Source organism: Bicyclus anynana, chromosome 5 (genome assembly GCF_947172395.1).
Source record: "Bicyclus anynana chromosome 5, ilBicAnyn1.1, whole genome shotgun sequence".
Taxonomy (NCBI): domain Eukaryota; kingdom Metazoa; phylum Arthropoda; class Insecta; order Lepidoptera; family Nymphalidae; genus Bicyclus; species Bicyclus anynana.
Window position 1 is genome coordinate 16,156,125 of NC_069087.1, and position 17,970 is coordinate 16,174,094.

General features: G+C 33.3%; 1 protein-coding gene across 5 annotated transcripts in view; it reads left to right on the forward strand.

Annotated features, from left to right (window-relative positions):
* Window positions 1-17,970, forward strand: part of LOC112043789 (E3 ubiquitin-protein ligase HECW2) — a 137,250-nt gene that overhangs the window by 91,685 nt on the left and 27,595 nt on the right. Inside the window, exon 1 of one of the 5 annotated variants that reach the window (XM_024079402.2) lies at window positions 3,468-3,911. The exons of the other annotated variants lie outside the window; for them this stretch is intronic. Coding sequence (XP_023935170.1) covers window positions 3,871-3,911 — 41 coding nt within the window. The 5' untranslated portion in view covers window positions 3,468-3,870. Of the gene's footprint in view, window positions 1-3,467; window positions 3,912-17,970 lie in introns of those variants that run through there. 5 annotated transcript variants of the gene reach the window in all.

Consider the following 17,970-nt stretch of genomic DNA (forward strand, 5'->3'; position numbering starts at 1 on the left):
TCTAACGACAATTATCAGGTCATTAATAATATTGTACCTACTCACGTTAGATTGCATTGCGGAGACTGATGCTTGACTCACTGAATGACGTCACTATTATCTGGTCATATAATAGGCTAGTTGATACTTCTTTTAAAAGGGTCTTAAATTGTTCATTAGCGTTCTACTAGATTAAAAAAAAATATAGGTAGTATTAGTTTGAGACATGAATACGGGAAAAAAAATAATTTTAAATGTTTTTTTGACAAGATTTTAGTGTTTGAAAAAATTATTACTTAATAATAATTAGTTTCACGTTTATTCGATTAGTGACATCAGGTAACACGTCACAAAATGGACATTTGGAAAAAAATATTAAATACATAGTTTTTAAATTATGTTTTCTATGAAATCCTTAACTTTTATTAGTTTATATTGATATTTTATTTTTTGTTTGTTTGCTTGAACGCACTAATCTCAGGAACTTGGTCCGATTCGAAAAATTCTTTCAGTGTCAGATAGCCTATTTATCGAGGAAGGCTATAGGATTATCACGCTATGACCAATAGGACCAAAAAAAACCGCTACAATTTTAGCTGGATTTGTGAAAAACTGAAATCCACGCAGACGAAGTCGCGGGCATCCGTTAGTTCAACAATATTCACCGAAGGTTGCATTGTGGAGTGGTGCTTGACTCACTCCATGATGTCACGGTGATCTGATCGTCATACAACTGCATCGCCTACCTATTTATAGCTGGTGTAGGACCTAATTCTTAGGTCACTATACGTTTGTAACGATAGAGTCTAATCAAATTCATCGAAAAAAAAGAGTCAAACTCCAGATTCCATTGTCAATAACATTTGAGCTATAGAAACCGAAAATATTTGGAAAATCTACAGTGCAATACAATGGAAAATCTGCAATATTTGACCTTGTTTATTGACAATAATTTATTTGACATTTTGAGCATGCCAAAATAAAGATTTTGTACAAGTTTCCAGCTTTTTATTGATATTACATTCCGAAGTAAACCTTAATGCCTAATTTAAACAGTTACAAAGCTACAAATTCCAACTAAAAGGGAGTTTTATACTACACTTCGGCTTCATCGTCAGACCCTGAAGACTGTCATCATGGTCAAGTAAACCACTGGAGTATAAACACATTGGATATATCTTATTAGTTCCTGTGTCCTTTGTACCTGCTTTTAAAGACAATCTAAACTTTTTAAATCTAAATTTTCGTAATTATATTGTTTAAAAATATTGCAAGTATATGAAAATAGTTAAGTAGATATATTTCTGATGCCGGATCTTAGATCACAACGGCCTTAATTAAAAAAAACGGCCTAGTTGGCTGTTTTTTTTTTAATTAAGGCCGTTGTAATAACAAAAATAAGATATTATGTATGTTTGTTTGTCTACCTCTTACGCAACCACTGAGCAACAGATCGAGGTGATAGCTTTTATTTAATTTCACTTGTCTCGGTGTCTATGGCTAATCAAATCTTACAAGTTAAATTTGATACACTTCCATTTTCCAGTTCCATAGACGTGAAATTTCACTTATATAAGTTGGTAATATACTTAAGTCACAATGTTGTATAATATTTGAAGTTTGAGGATTACATTTTTTTTAAAGAATATTTGCCATATTTTTAAATATGACCAGTATTCCCATTCCCCTCGCAACTATACGGGAAAGACTGTATTAGGAGTGGGTACGACAATAGACCAACGGGGCGGGAATCGAACTACCATCCCTCGGTGATGAGTCCGGCCGCTCTTACCGTTAAGCTATTGAGGCTCTTGGAAGGGGTACCCTCATCTGTTATTCAATAGTGATATTCACAATGTCACATTGCAAATAGGTTGCTTAGTTAAATTTTCAGCTAGACACATTTTTCATACAAAATCTAAGAAACCAAGAACTAAACCAAAGGCAACTTAATGCAGTTAAATCAAGCATAAGATACGCTTTCATTTGAAATATTAGACAACTAAATAACATTATTCAATTGTTTATATCTGGCAACCCCACAGTTGCAGTGTGAAAGCAGGCAACCTTCACTTTTGTTGGGTGTCTTCTTTTGCATCAGTCGTGGGGTTTTCATTCATCGCTACACGCCCCCCTGCCCGCGCGGAACATCGGGAGTATTACGAACGTAGTTGCTAAGCTATAGTAGGAAACACATATACATACCTAAAGAAGGCTGATCTACAACGTCATAAGCCTTGTAAGGTAAAATGACGTTTCATTAGAATAGACATGTCATCTATGGGTCACTCGGTATCATTGACTTCTAGTTAATAGCCATTAAAATTACTATGCCCATAGTTGATCTTTTTTTCTCGCCCATTTACCGTAAAGAGCTGTTTGTTATACTGTTCGATGTGGAAATATCCACTCTCGTTACTTTCCATAGCCAATAACTATGACAAACAATGATAGTTTACAAGACATTAAAAATGCATAGTGCAGGAATACATGATATTTAATTTGTATTTTTCATTGATTATTAGTTTAAGGTTTTATTACTCAGTTATCATCACATGGGAAAATGTATTTTTTTACTGTTTAGGTATGTTGATATGGGATATAATTTTTATAAATTAATTAATAAGCATCAATAGCTCAAAGGTTCACATAGTCGAGTATATTATGAAAGGACCAAAATTCAATACCATTTTAGGACTTTAATATTAAAAGGACTATGTAGTTAAGGGAATATAAAATGTTCAAGGAACAGGCAATGTTTTTTTTAAATATTAACAATTCTTTAGTAAGGTAACGTACACGCAACCTCCAGGCGTTTAGGTATAATGAAAGAGTCGAGCTATTTACCTTAGATCGCGTGCATATGTTAAAAGCCCTCGCGACGATGTCTCCAAGGACTACATGCTCCTTTGTAAAATTTATAAATGATAAAAATTGTAAAATTTAACCATACTTTATTTGTACTTAATGATAAAAGACTCACGTAACTTTATATTTGTGTATGGCCGTATACTGACACGAATACAAATTATTATATTTAATTTCCAATAACTTAATTAGTTACAGTTAAACAGATATGTAATAAAGATTTTAGTTACCTACTCTATGAACAAGCATTCTAATTTTCAGAGTCTAAACGCGTATAACATTAAACTTTTACCTGCTTATCAAAAATGTTTTGCATAGTTATATCATCTTTATAGAGCTTCTTACGCTTGAAAAATTGTATCAACGTAATTGTATAGAAGTGTTTAATGTTTATGATGAATAAAAATATATGTATTTAGCGACAAATCGCTGTCAGTACGTAGATCACAATTTAAAAGTTATAATTTTAGTCGTAATGACTACGCGGCCGCGAAAATATTCTGCGCTGAATTATAGAAACGACGACAAACAAACAAAAAGTGCTCTATGTGGTTTACGACGAGCTTACAAGTTACTACCCCTGTAGCAAGCGTAGCGGCTTTCCAAGTTCCGTAGATTCTACGTCCCAAAGCCAGTGTCGTTTGCGCCACGACCGCGTGTGCACGTGTCATCAAACACCTCTCTCGAGCTTGACTCTCCGTCGTATTTAATTACGCACGTCCTATGAGCTTTGGCATCTAAAATAGGGACAATGGATTGTTACTAACAGTCGTTTTTGGTGAACGATTGTATTGTAATGTATAATAAAAGCCCGAAAGCAGGTAGAGGGTTCTAGGGTACAAGTGAATAGAGACTTGGGCGTTCTTGGATTATGTTTGTGCGGTGTGCCTGAAAGGGTTGTGAGGGATTGTGCCCGGGTGGTGGAAGGTCGTCAAAATTAGCGCTTACGCGGAGCTCGGTGCGCGCGCGGCGCAGCCTCGCGGGTTGCGCCGCCGCCAGTTCATCAAGGGCTGGAAGAAGACCATGGGGGTCATCTCCAAGACGTTCGGCGTCGTTTTCAGTCTGTAAGTATATTGGACTTTGCTATGAGACTTAAATATTTTTTTAAACTAAATTAATAAATTATTAAAATACAAAATGAAATTAATAAAAATAATTTAAATAAAATTAGCGAGATTTTTGCATTTGACGCGTATTTTTGTGTATGTGTGTGAAAAACTACTTACACGAATTCGATGGGGTTTTCGTTATTAAAATGCATATTTTTTTCGTAAAGGCTTTTGATTTATAGGCTGGTTGTTCTTAAAAAAATATATGTCATGATTTGAAATTATTTTTGTATGACTCGTTTAAGACAAAATAAAGACATCGAACTTTCAATTTGAAAATTAAGTTGTTTTCTTTATTAATTAAATATTTAATTAATTTTGTAAAATTTTGACAAGTATAGCAATATATTAATTTATTATTTATAATCAAGGATATTGCAAAGAATACGGTTGTCTGATAGGTATTATGTATTTAAACATGGCAAGACTGATTTTATTGCAGTTAACACTTCAGCAACAAAATACAATTTATGGAAAACATGTTTTATTACTACAATTACTGCAACAATTTATATTTTATTGACTAGCACAAGGCAAACTGAATTTATTAGAAAATTAAAAAAAAATGGATTTTTAGGCCAATTTATTTGACTTTATTAGGTCAAAAATTGAGAGATATTTCTCTTTCGCTCTGTTTACGTCTTAGAGTCCTAAATAACTCGGATTTTTGCTTTTTGTTGCGAAAGAAAAAATATTTATTACTGGTATATTTATTACTGGTATAGGTAGTAACGGTGAAATTTCAGGCACCTTTGATTCAGGTTGAAATCATCAATGGCAAATGGCAAATTCATTTCATTTATACGAGTGTTTGTTAAAATTTAAATCTTTCAAGATCAGTGCCTCTACCACCGGTTCAGAAAACAGATTATTTGATTTCAGTAATTTCAGAACTAAGTTATCTATATTAGTCTAGTCAACATCTTGCAAACAGTGTGAAATACTGATACCGCAAATAAAAATATGGTAGCTCATGCGACTCGTCTTGACGTCTAAAAATGTGCAAAACCTCTGCCTTAGATTCGGAGGGCGTTAGGTTTGAATCCGTCCCAAGGCATGCCACCTCCAATTTTTCAGAATATGTGCATTTAAAAAAATAAATATCACGTGTCTCAAACGGTGAAGGAAAGACATTGTCAGGAATCCTGCATACCTGAGAATTTTCTCAATTCTCTACGTACGTGAAGTCCAATCCGGATTGGCTGCGCCAGCATGGTGGACTAAGGCCAAACCCCTCTCAATTTGAGAGGAGACGTGAGCCGAATATGGGTTGCTAATGTTGATGACAGTTACAATAACATTTGTAACATGAAAGTACTAGTATATCGTGACAATTTATCGCCATACGCACTCGACAGAGGTGTACTCGTTGCATACGCGTAATAAAGGGCCATTACGCGCCAGCAGTTGCGCAAACGCGTCTATTCGCACGCGCCGAATGTACGCGCTTTCGCTCCGCTAACCTAATAGCCCTGCGGAAGATGACTATCTCAATTTATCTCACTGGTTTTATCTCAATATATCTCTATTCTTGATACACTGAACCGAAGATGTACGAGTAAGCTATTAAATTTTACATATTTTATTATTATATATTTGATTTGAAGGCGGTTGGTTGTTCTTTAAAAAATATATGTCATGATTGGAAATTATTTATGGAAGACTCGTTTAGCGTTACTAAACTGACTAACTACTAAACTAAACTTACTAAACTAACTGAGGACAAAATAAAAACATCGAACTTTTAATTTGAAAATTAAGTTGATATGTTTAAAACACAATTTCTAGTTCATACTTGATTTATATCAACTCTTTCTGTATTATTTTATCCATAATTAACAACCTTCACTGATGAATTATTGATGTAAGTTATATTAGTAATATAATATGTTAGAAGAGTTTCAGTTGTTGATGCATATTTTATTTAGTACGTTCTGTACGCCTAACATGCAACCAAACGACGTATTTGGCGAAAAGAAATATAAAAAAGTCAACCAAAGTAAAGGTTGGGCGTAAAGTACGCCCTTACGCCCAGCCGCTATACGTGCCGTAAACCTCGACTCATAATACTCGTATTATGAGTCGAGGTGTTGCATTTTTTCCTATTATGTATAAATTTTAACCACTAAATTTTCATTGTGACCAAACTTTTTTTTTATTTAATGGCATCCGAACCACGCTAATCGGCATTTAAATACATGAAAATGTAACAATAAATTTTTACGTAACTAGCACACATCGTAGATTAAGGAATAAACATGTAACTGTGTATCTTTTGATTTATTATATCAATGTTGTATACATGTTATATAATGAAAAACTTAAGAAATACTTTAGAATTATTTACCCTCGCCGCAACAGCATTGTTTTTATGTTAATTAACGCCTAATTCGCACAGTTTCATTCTACGGAAGGTTTCGCTTTTTGTACGGCTGAATATAACTTAATTATGTTATTTTTTTGTATGTGCAAAATAACATGACCTTTATTTTTAAATTATCTAGCTAAAACATAATTAAAATTAATTCGGCACCATCGTATTTAAAGGCGTATTGTTAGCTTTTTAATGGTCGTGTATTTTTTTTTGTTTGGTTCCTATATTCATGGTCTCTGGCGAATATCTAGGTTTTGTGTTATTTTTTTAAGAAATCCTTTATTGCCTGTAATTTTATGGCGACATTGGTATTTGTAATTTTTCCTGTTACCAAATCGAACAAACATTGAATCTTAAATAAAATTGATAGGCACAAAATACTAGTGACTAACCACATAGGCTACTTTTATTCCCGAAAAAATCCATGGTTTCCCGAGATTTGCGAAAACTGAAGATTTTGATGATATGAATGTTTGTTACTCTTTCACGCCTCAACTACTGAACCGAATTAGCTTAAATTTGGTATTAAGATATATTATAGCCTGGATTAACACATAGACTACTTTTTATCCCGGAAAAATCCATGGTTCCCGAGGGATTTGTGAAAAACTAAATTTCACGCGGCCGCAGTCGCGGGCGTCCGCTAGTAGAAGAAAACTTCACAGGTGGTGATAGGAACACAGCACCGATTCAAACTCAAGTTCATAACATTGCAAGCTAATTAATGACATTGATATTTTTAAAAAAATATATGTATTTGAGATCCACTTAACAAACTTGTCATTTGATATCACACATTTCAGTTTGCAAAAAAATTAGTTTTAACTATCCACCTTGCCGCCATAAGTGCCCCCATATTCAGATTTTATCTATTCACGCCGTATCTCTGCGTTTGGGTCACAGGAATTGGTATGTGTACCAAATTTCAACTTAAATGGTCCAGTAGATTCGGAGAAAAGTGCCTGTGACAGACGGACATTAGGACACGCGAGTGATCTTATAAGGGTTCCGTTTTGTACGTACGTACGTTCAGAACCCTTTTTTTTTCTCTCCTTTCTCTTATACTGTTACTCAGCAATCTGTCATTCGACAATGAGCCGTTCGTCTGTTGGTTAGAGGTTATGGGTCATCAGAAGGAGTAAGTCCATTAACGAATCTCCTATTAAGGTGTATTATAGCTTTCTTGGCTAGATTTCGAACACTGTTGCGTTTCAGCCTGCAAAACAGCAGACTGCCGTCTCCTTCTAGATTGTTTGCCAAGTCATTGCTAGTCATCGCAGTAATCATGCGTTCAGAACCCTAAAAAAAGAAAGTAAGACCAAAATAGCCTTTTTCGTTACGAATATTTTTTCTAACTTGGCTTACCTGTAGACGCTTGGATTTTGTAGACGCTTCACGTGAACGATTTAGTTTTTAATACACGCATATACTTAATGTTACATAATTAGTCATAGTTTTCTCTGCCTAGATACGAGAATGAGTTACAATACAGTTCTCCATGTGGCCGTAATTACATGATTGGCGTCTACACAACACCAACCCTTATTATGTCATTACACACATCCGCTTTATTACATGATCTAACTATCTATAATTGTGACGTGATTTTGGAAAATGAGAATTTCTATGCAGTCACGGAATTTTTAAATCTCAAGCATTTTTTTTATATTCAACTAAGAAAAGGAAACATTTGAACCCTTTTTAGGGTGTGTTTTGGGCTAACTTTTGGTTATTTGTAATCTCAGAAATTAAAATCATATATAATTGAATATTTTATGGTTGCGTGAAAAAAAATAATCAAGTGATATTAATTGTACTGGAATTTGATATCTGTTATTCTGAGATTTATTTAAATTTTTCACACTAAGATTTTACGTTTATTATAAAAATTGGATGTAAGCTTGTCCGAACTCCTAATATAGCTTTTTTTATTCTGTGCTTAGTGAGTGCATATTATAAAGTTGGTACCACTCTAATAATACGAATAATTTAATAACAAAATATTAAATACGCAGCGGAAAGGATAATTTGATACTATTAGTCACAACAGAATAATCTATTGTGCATTAGCAAATTATAAGGTAAATGTTAAAGAGCAATTTTAGTCAAAATGATATCAGAACCTTGGCAGCTAACACGTCTCTAACCGCATAGTTAAATAGTCTTGTTACATTATCATTAAACGTTAGTTTACGACAACTACGAGCTTTTTATTACCGAATAGTAACTATTAGAAACTTTTTAGTGGAAACTATAGTTAACTGACTGATTTGAAACTGTATTTTGACAAATCTATGCTCTCTCAATGTCAAGCTGTACCGAACTTCAGAGAAACGCGGAGACCGACAAAGAGAGCTCTCTATTCATTCCACGAAGGTAGAGATTAAGGGGACTGGTTTAACTTGGTCTTCTCGGATTCAGTCCCGGATTTGGCTGCAAACGCGGCAAATTGAAAGAAAAAGAATTGAATTCAAAAATTGTATGAGACGCCTGTGTTATAAAGTGAGTGTTATACGAGTAGAGCAAAATTATTAACGCTTCAGGCTTAAATACTTTTGGCATTGGTAATATTAAGCTGTGTTAAGCAAACTTTAAACACATGATGGTGATGATCACATATCCATCACATCACCAATCGTGAAATTAAAGCTTTTTCCCGTGTAATTGAGAAATTGTAGGTTCTCGTGCCCCCTATTCTGCACTATTTAAGTTTTAGTTTAATGATAATATTTCGTTTTCTGAAGTCAATCCATCTGTGGACCATAACACATCAAAATTGGTCCAGAGGTTTGATATTAAAATTATACCAAAGAGGAAGACAATGTTACTTATTATTTTAGGTTATAATTATATCAATTAAAAATATAGTATTATTATGATAGTAAAATTATTTAGTCAGATATATGAAGAAACAAAAACTATAGATAAAAGGAGAAGTGACTAAAGTGATAACTCTTTAGATGCAGAAAAAGGTTATTTTAGATAACATAATATCAATTATGATAGTAAAATGAGTAACTTAAGGAGATATGAGGGAAAAAATAATAAAGATAAAAACAGAGGTGACTACTGCCTAGTCATAACAGTCTGGATGCATAAAAGAGGTTAGAAATATTTTAAAAGATAACTCAAGTAATGCGTTTCGAACATAATAAGTATTAGTAATAATGATTTCTACAAATATGAAGAATGTGTTGTTTACGTATTAAAAGCTCCTTATCTTCGTGAAAGGAAGGTAAGGTCACATTAGCGACCGTTCCCTACAAACGAGATAACGTCCTGATAACACAGCCCACTTTGTTAGGTAGCGATTTATTTGTTGACCTAAACTAACACCAACCTTTAATGACTTTGTAAATGAGCTTACTAATCTTATACCTACTATGTAGAGACTGAAGCGTCAATAGCTCGATGGTATAAGGGTTGAACTGAAGATGGAAAGTTGTTAGGTTAGGTTAGGTTAGGTCAATCTGATTACACTTTTGTAAATATTTGTAGCACAAGATCTTCGCAAGAGGAACATCTAATTTTTTTTAAATCATAGAACAGTTACTACTATTCTTACTTTTAGAAGTATTTAAAATTTTGCTAGAGAAGTGTTCACAGAATAGTTTATTGATATTTACCTCGTAAACCAAAACCAGTTTGCCAAAAAATTAAGACATAGATCTGGCTATCAATTTTAAGAGCCAGAGAAGCTTTTATAAATGATGATACTTTTGGCATATGTCATCCATCACGAACTAAGAACTTCTAACGACTAGGACTTCGTTGAACAGGTTAACAAAGCCTTGGAAATGTGTCATTTATTAATTGATCTATGATAACTACTAAATTGATATGTAAACACTGCTCTATAACAACGTAACGAGCCTTTATAGCCTTTATCAACAAACACAATAACAACAGTCCAAATGTATTCCATTAACAGCTAAACACTCCGATACCGTTTATGAAGGTGTGATTTACATCCCCTGTAGCTTTTAATTTATCACGTATGCGACTGAAGTTTTATACGTATCGTAAATCGTACGATACGTGTGCCTTTCGTGCACCCATATCGTTAGTCGCGGTTCAATCAAAACCTCGTAAAGTGTAATGGTAATCTACTCGTTCGATATGGGAACGAGCGTTTTCGAATAGGCTAGGAGACCGCCTACTTTTTACCTGACTACGGGTGGCATATGAGTTTGAGCGGTGTGTATGTGGATATATTTGTTGATCTGTTCCCTCATTAGTTTTAAACTACAGTTTATCATAATTTTGTACATGAGGTCTGAGATGAGTAGTGAGGTTGGCATGCTCATTATAGGCTAGTTAGGGTAGGGGTAGTTAAAAGTTTACATCGAGTTTCACGCGGACGAAGTCGCGGGCGTCCGCTAGTTATAAATAAATTAAAAACAAACAAAAAGAAAAAAAAACGTTAGCGTGTAGTAAATCAAACAGAATAATAATTGTGTGATTGTACCGTGCTGCGACTAAATAATAAATTCGACGATTCAAAATTTTTTCTAGTTCTTATTTTTAGGTCTTGCTTTTCCTTTTTTATAATTTACAATTTTCTTTCATCCTCATTATTATCCATAGTAATAAAAAATATATTAACAAATGTATTGACTATCCAAAAAGAGTACATAAATTGTGTAAAAATAAAAAAATACTGGGCTAAAAAGTATCCCAAATATAGCAGCTCTCTCTCAGTATACAAGATCAAAGTGATCTAATATCGATAAACAAAGTATCCTTTGATCGGTAAGACAAATCATTCTTTATTACATCAACGGTAAGGTTCATGGTGTTTTTTGTTTCGCTATCTACCGTCATTGGACAAACATCGTGTTACGGATTAAACCGTGTGTGAAGAACTGTTGTTCCCTATGCTCATTGTTTTTTTTATGGGCGAGCGTTTCACGGTACCATACGTTTCGACGTATCATTCCGATGTGCGTTTTTTTTGTCTTTTTCTTCGTATAAAACTTGCGTGCCATTACTAAAGATATTAATGGTTTAATTCATGTAAAACATAGAACTCAATCATTTGGTTTCCCTGCATAAAAAAAAAAATTGTGGTGATTTTGAAGTATTTTAAAGTGTAATTAAAATAATATTATTTAGAAGTAAGATTTATAGGATTAGGCTGCGAAACTACTGAATCTATTTTAAAAATTCTTCCACCTTTATAAAATATATATAAATGAAGCCGCCAGTTTTTAATATAGCATTACTTACGGTAATTTTAAAAGAATCGCCATTACAACGTCCGAAGCAAAAAGTTCTTAGTGCGGTATACAATTAAAAGGTTCTAATAAAAAGGGATTGCTGGACTGTAATGTCGGGATGTGTCGCGACTGGTGAGGCCACATGTCCCAAGGCTGACGGGATTGTTGGTGGCTTCCTGAGGGTTGCCACCGGAAAGAATATAGTGCGAACTTAAAGAATATTTTTTTAATCATCTATTTTAACCCAAGAATGCGATTTGACTTGGTTTTAAGTGACAATGTGGTCAAAGATTACAACTTGTGCACGGCGAATAAGAAATAACTTACGCCGTGCGGTTTCACCTGCGTGTTTCCCTTTCCGGTATGAATACGGGGTTTTATATACTCTATAGCCTTCCTCGATAAATGGGCTATCTAACACTGAAATGATTTTTCAAATCAGACCAGTAGTTTCCGAGATTTGCGCAACCAATCAAACAAACTCTTCAGCTTTTTTATTAGTATAGTATTTTTATTAGTATAGATTAAAAATATGTAAATTACTTTAAAACATTTTTGAAAGAATTTGCAGAATTTTAAAATGTTAAAACTTTTGTCTGTGGCAACCAATTTAATAAACATCACAATAATATATATAATAATATAAAGTATTATAAATGAATATGTAATAAAAAAGTTTCCTCTTTCCCCATAACAACTGTATCGTGTATGTAGCTTACGTTCATCATCCAATCATTATAATTAATATTTTCCTGATTAAAATTTTAAATGCCAATGTAAATCATTATTTTAAAGAACATAGCACGGTTTTTGACTTGGCTGTTACTGACGTTTACGTTAAAAGAACCAAGAAATGACGATAGATTCGCCTCAAACGAATCAAAAACCACTACTAGCTTTAAACAATTAACAATGTAGACGATTAAACCAAGTTCCTCTCCGATTTTCAGTAATTACTCTATTCCGAAAGTTGATAGCCCTATTTTAGACAGTACTTTGATGAGACTTGACATTCAATCTAGAGCTACCAGATTCCTCCGGGTGAGGCACAGTAGGTATTATGGTTGCGGTGGAAAAACTGGATCTAGTTGCTAAGTCCTCACTAACTGTCTACGTCACATCCTTTTGGATAATGTATCTAATTACGAACTGCCTTCAATGAGTAATTATGTTTTCAATTAAAAACAATGTCATGGTACATTTTGTTTTGTATTTACAGTGTAGAAGATTAGCTATTTTTGCAAAATCATTTTTAACTAATGTCCACGTTTATTTACTTTTTGTTGGGTAAACTAATTTGGAAAGTTTGTTGATACACTAGGCTGTATTAACATTATAAAATCTTTTAGAAATACATACATATTACTGAAAATAATTTATAACATTCATCGGTTTGCTACCTTATAATATAAAACTTGTAACTTATTTGGTGTTACAAAGAAGAACTAATAGGATAATTGTCAACTTACATACCTTCTGATGTACTCGTCCAAAGTAGAAGCCTTAAGGAATCATTATCACAACTTTTTCGTGTTATCGTAATCGACGGTAAGAGTACTTGTCCAAAACCTTGAGGCTATCAGTAAGTGTGGAGTTGCTCCACCATTAGTCATTAGGAGTATGAATAGTGAGCAGGAGTGCCTTAACAATCGGACACTGACCTTTATTTTAAAGAAGGCTTGCCTCACTGATAACGAACGCAAATTTAACTTTTATGTGCAAAAAAATGTTTGCTATGATCGAAAAGTGAGTCAAAATACAATAATTACTAATAAAAGTTACCTATTTATTTATGCTCTATTAATTTTCAATATCTGATATTTTAAACTTGAGGAATTAAACAAATTCCATAATTTTATGGACTGTCTATGGATTGTTATTTAGCAATTATTTTACAAATTTACGATGTTTTATAATTTGGCAGAGAGAAAATTATAAATTTTCATTCATTTAAAATGAAGGACTTTCGTTCAAACATGCGAGAGCTTTTAGACCTTCTTTATTCGGCCCTGTCACAAAATCGATTCATAGCAAAAGTTTACTAACTATTAACTACCTCCCAGGAAATTTCATGTTTGTAACACTAAAATTATGTACCAAACTTGCGAGAGCCTTTAGACCTCCTTAATCCGGCCTTGTCGCAAAGTTCGTTTATAACGGAAGTCTACCACAGACGTTTACGGACATAAACTTCTCTTTCGAAGTCGGTCAATAAAAGCCAAGCTGTCTGCTATCATAAGCTATTTTAGTCGAGCGTCATTCAAGTCGGTTTTTGCTCATCATAAATCTTTTTTCCCTACTAATTATCCTCAGGCCGAATTTCAAAATTGAAAAGCTCTGGGAGGATCCTTTATATGAAATAATGATAGGCTATGGATAATGTGAATTTTGTGCGGCAATCAGTTTTGGGAATACAATAACTTGGTATTTAGGAAGTAATTTTTAAAAATATTAACGCAATTTACGCGCATTTTTAATTATTTGTATAATTTTACTTTATTTTAAGCTCCAAAAGTTGTAAATTAAAATGTAAAATCTAAATCTACTATAATAGTTCTTGAAGATTACAAAATACGAGTAAATCAACATTGTTGATTCGAGACCTAAACTAGACTATAAATTTTTACACTATACGAGTATGTTATATCGAAGATCTTAAACTCTATCTATTCTATTCATTAATGATGTTTTTATAACTTTTTTCTAAGTTTCGAATTCGTATCTACCTCTCTCTATCTAAAGTATCGAGTTTAAGAGTGAGATAGAGACGAAAACGAAACGCACACTATCAAGTTATTAAAACATCGTTACACAGTAGTACTTTCTGTATTCTGTATTAAATTACTTTATTTGTACATCAAAAATACATATTCCGAATGCATTATGAGGATAGACGGTAGATTTTACAAGGATAGACATGAATAATTAGAGCGAATATGATTCTGTAAACGCATACGAACGATAATTTAGTGAACCTTGGCTCTGACTTTGTTTACCATGACGTGATAGAATGCTGAAAACATAACAAAGGAATATTGTGTAGAGTACATATGCTAAATGTCTTATAAAACTCCTTGAACTTAGTGACTTGATTGAAAGGTATGGGGGGAAGTAAACTAATTACTGGTAATATTGTATTTGTGTAAAAAATATGTCACTTCTGATTTCAGAGTAATTGTGGCCTGAGAAGCTTTAACTTTGATATTTTTGGTAACGGTATAAAATTTTACATTCGTCTTCTTCATCGGTTTTACAAATAATAAATACTTTAATAATCTCATCGACAAACAAAATTGGTGTAAACTTCAAAAATATGTGAATTAAAGTCCAAGTCAAAATTAATTTATTTCAAATAGGCTTAGTTTACAAGCTCTTTCGGAACGACAGGTAATAATATTAAACTTAAGATAATGGTGATAATAATTATTCGAAAACTTAAAATTAAAGTTACGTGGGTTCCAAACGCGCCTTGGTCCGAGAAGAGCCCACAACAAACTCAGCCAGGTTTATCCTTTTTTTAGTTTTAGTTTTTTAGTAGTAGTATTATTCGTAGATCCGTCTCTACGGCAACGGTGGAGGTACAACATATTACGTATGCACGTAAGCATAATACAAAACATTTGCACAACAACGCTCGCGTGGGTAAACATTGTTTTTATTATATTGTAAGCGTAGATTATCTGTGGGCTTTATTAATGCATTAAAAATAAGATTGTCGTTGGATATCAAATGCTATTATGTGGTGTATTACAGTACATCATGGTGTAGGTCAAAGTTATTATCTAATGTGTCGTTAATGACCGCGATGGGCTGTCATTATGGGAAACCTATGTTTTGGTTTTATTGTTCTTTTCTATTTTTGTAACTATGTATAAATTCATACCTGATTACATTGTTGTACAAACAAAATCAATATCTCAGTGACTACTCTCAAAGCTACTTAATAAGTATGACATTTTTGATAACGATGTAATGTAAGATATTTATATAATACTTTTAATCGGTGTCAACACAATAGTTAAAAGCTTTTGAATTAATAAAACGATGCCAAAAAGCTTAGTTATCATATAGTTTCAAGTATCAAATCTCAACAAAAACCTGCTAAAACTGCAAAAGTTAAATTAAAAGCATAAAAACAATTGAAAGTGATTCTTAAGAGTAGCATCACGCACGAATGCGCAAAAACGAGGAGTGGGTGCCATCATTGCCACTTAGATTTAAAAAGTCGCTTATAACCCACTTTTTTGAGTAATTACAACTTTTGAGTACAACGCGTCATCGTGTGTTGAAAGCGAAAAAAGAGGAAACACTTTCATTGTTTTAGCCTCTACATTGTTGCTACCTCATTCTTGTGAAGTTTATAAAAAACGAAACACATACCGTACTCGTAGCCGCAGGTGTGTTTGCAAGAATTGAAACGGATGAACGTGAAGTAAAAGAAAAATGTCTGACGATGTATTCAAAAATTAAACACGTTATTTTTGTAGAAACAGATGCTGAAAAGCAACCTGGGAAGGCATACGTTTATTACAGTTCTATTTAACTTCCACACAAAGTGTCGTTTTCATAGCTAGTTGGGATTTATTGATTATAGAACGAAAGTGGAACATGGATAAAACTAGGGCATAACTTCAAATGAAACAAGACCAGATTTACTAAGGCCAATCTCTACGTCCCCCAAAGAAGTATACAACTTATCCTAGTTTATAAAGAAGAAATGAACTTTTACTTTCTCAAACAATACATATTAAACAATTGTTAAAAGTAATTGTAACAATTAATTCTACCCTCACTTTATAGATTATGATTCATTACTGCATGATCTACTTACGAGGGCAGACAGGAAGTTGTGTACAATGGTGTGCCACGGGACCACTCAACCCTGACCCCCCCGCTTAGCATGCGGACGGCTTCATTAGGTATTTATTTATAGCGGACCTAAATAAGCCTTTTAGGGCTTTTGTGTGTTCATTATTCCATCCTTTGAATTGTTTAACGGTTTCTGACTTCGGAAGCCCTTATAATTTGATGTACGGATACTATTCTCTGTTAGCTACGGTAAATTTTATTTAAAGGTTTGTTTTTATTTCTACTTGTTATGGGGTGAGTAAGAATTATTAACGTTGTATTAAAAATGTAAAAAAAATAGTCTCAAATGAAACCGCAAGAAAACGCCTAATAATATTACAAAAGGCGAAGGTCAAGTGATTCTTAAACTAGAAGTCTAATATATGTCTGCTAAATAAAGTACCTAACGCAAAAAGGAAGTCTGCTTAATATCTACCTACACGCTGGTCTACTACATTAATCAGATTTATAATGTCACCTCCATTGGATAAAAAAATCAATCAAAAGATCATATAAAAAAGTTTAAACACTTAAATAACCACAATGTTAAGAAGATTCGACATTCTAAACATTAACAACTAAGAAAACCCAATTTAGCAATTCCAAGATAGATGTGACTACATTAGAATTGTTTTTCATCGTTATCAGTTAATTAACCAACGTAACGAAAACACGGTCCAACAAATACAGCTATATTTAAATGAAAATTGAACGAGTTCTTTAGTTAATTACAATTGTTTGTACCTACAATACAATGTAATTTATTCCTGCGTCAATATTACACTAACCTTGTATAAATTTAGTACAGTGCTTTAGGTATTCTTTGTATTCCCATATAACCTATTTTCAACCGTTAAAAAAGTTATTAGTTACGAATATGCGCATAAGCGTTGATCAATTTTTTTTAAATTTCTAGTGTCAGCCTTCTGGTAGAATGATACAGAGAAATAACTATGCGTTTTCAATTGTTCTTAAAACAAAATATTGTGTCTAGAGATGCCTCGAAGTGATTTAATCCTAGAATTAGATACCTACCCTCGAAAGCACTCGTGGACCTAAATTCTTGTTTGACTAACATTCACCCTACGGAGTTTAGCACAGTTAAGTAACCGTACTAGAGATGGAATGCATAGAAATGATATCTCAAACGATTACTATGATACGCAAGATGATTTTGTATGCGAGAAACATAACTTTGTGACCCTTTCCTGTTAAGATTCTGGAGTTAAGAACGTGGAGAAATAAATAATTCTCAAAAAACAAACAAATTATTCTTCTTATTGAAAACAATGAGATCAAGTGAACAAGAGTTAGACACAGTCACGGTCTTTACAGAATTTTTCCCGTTGTTTGCTTCAAAGCGAGTTTCAGAAGTACATTGCGGTGTTAATGTAAGAGAATAACAAAATTATACAAAACTGTCATTGAATGGTTTCAGCGTAATTAGACAGGTGGCTTCAAGGCTCGCGCTTGAATTTGTTTCCACAACACAATACGCCTTTTGTTTTCTCGTTAGCAATGGCTCGCGGAGGAAGTAATTTAGCAGAAGTATTGGGCACGTAACTTTGCTAAA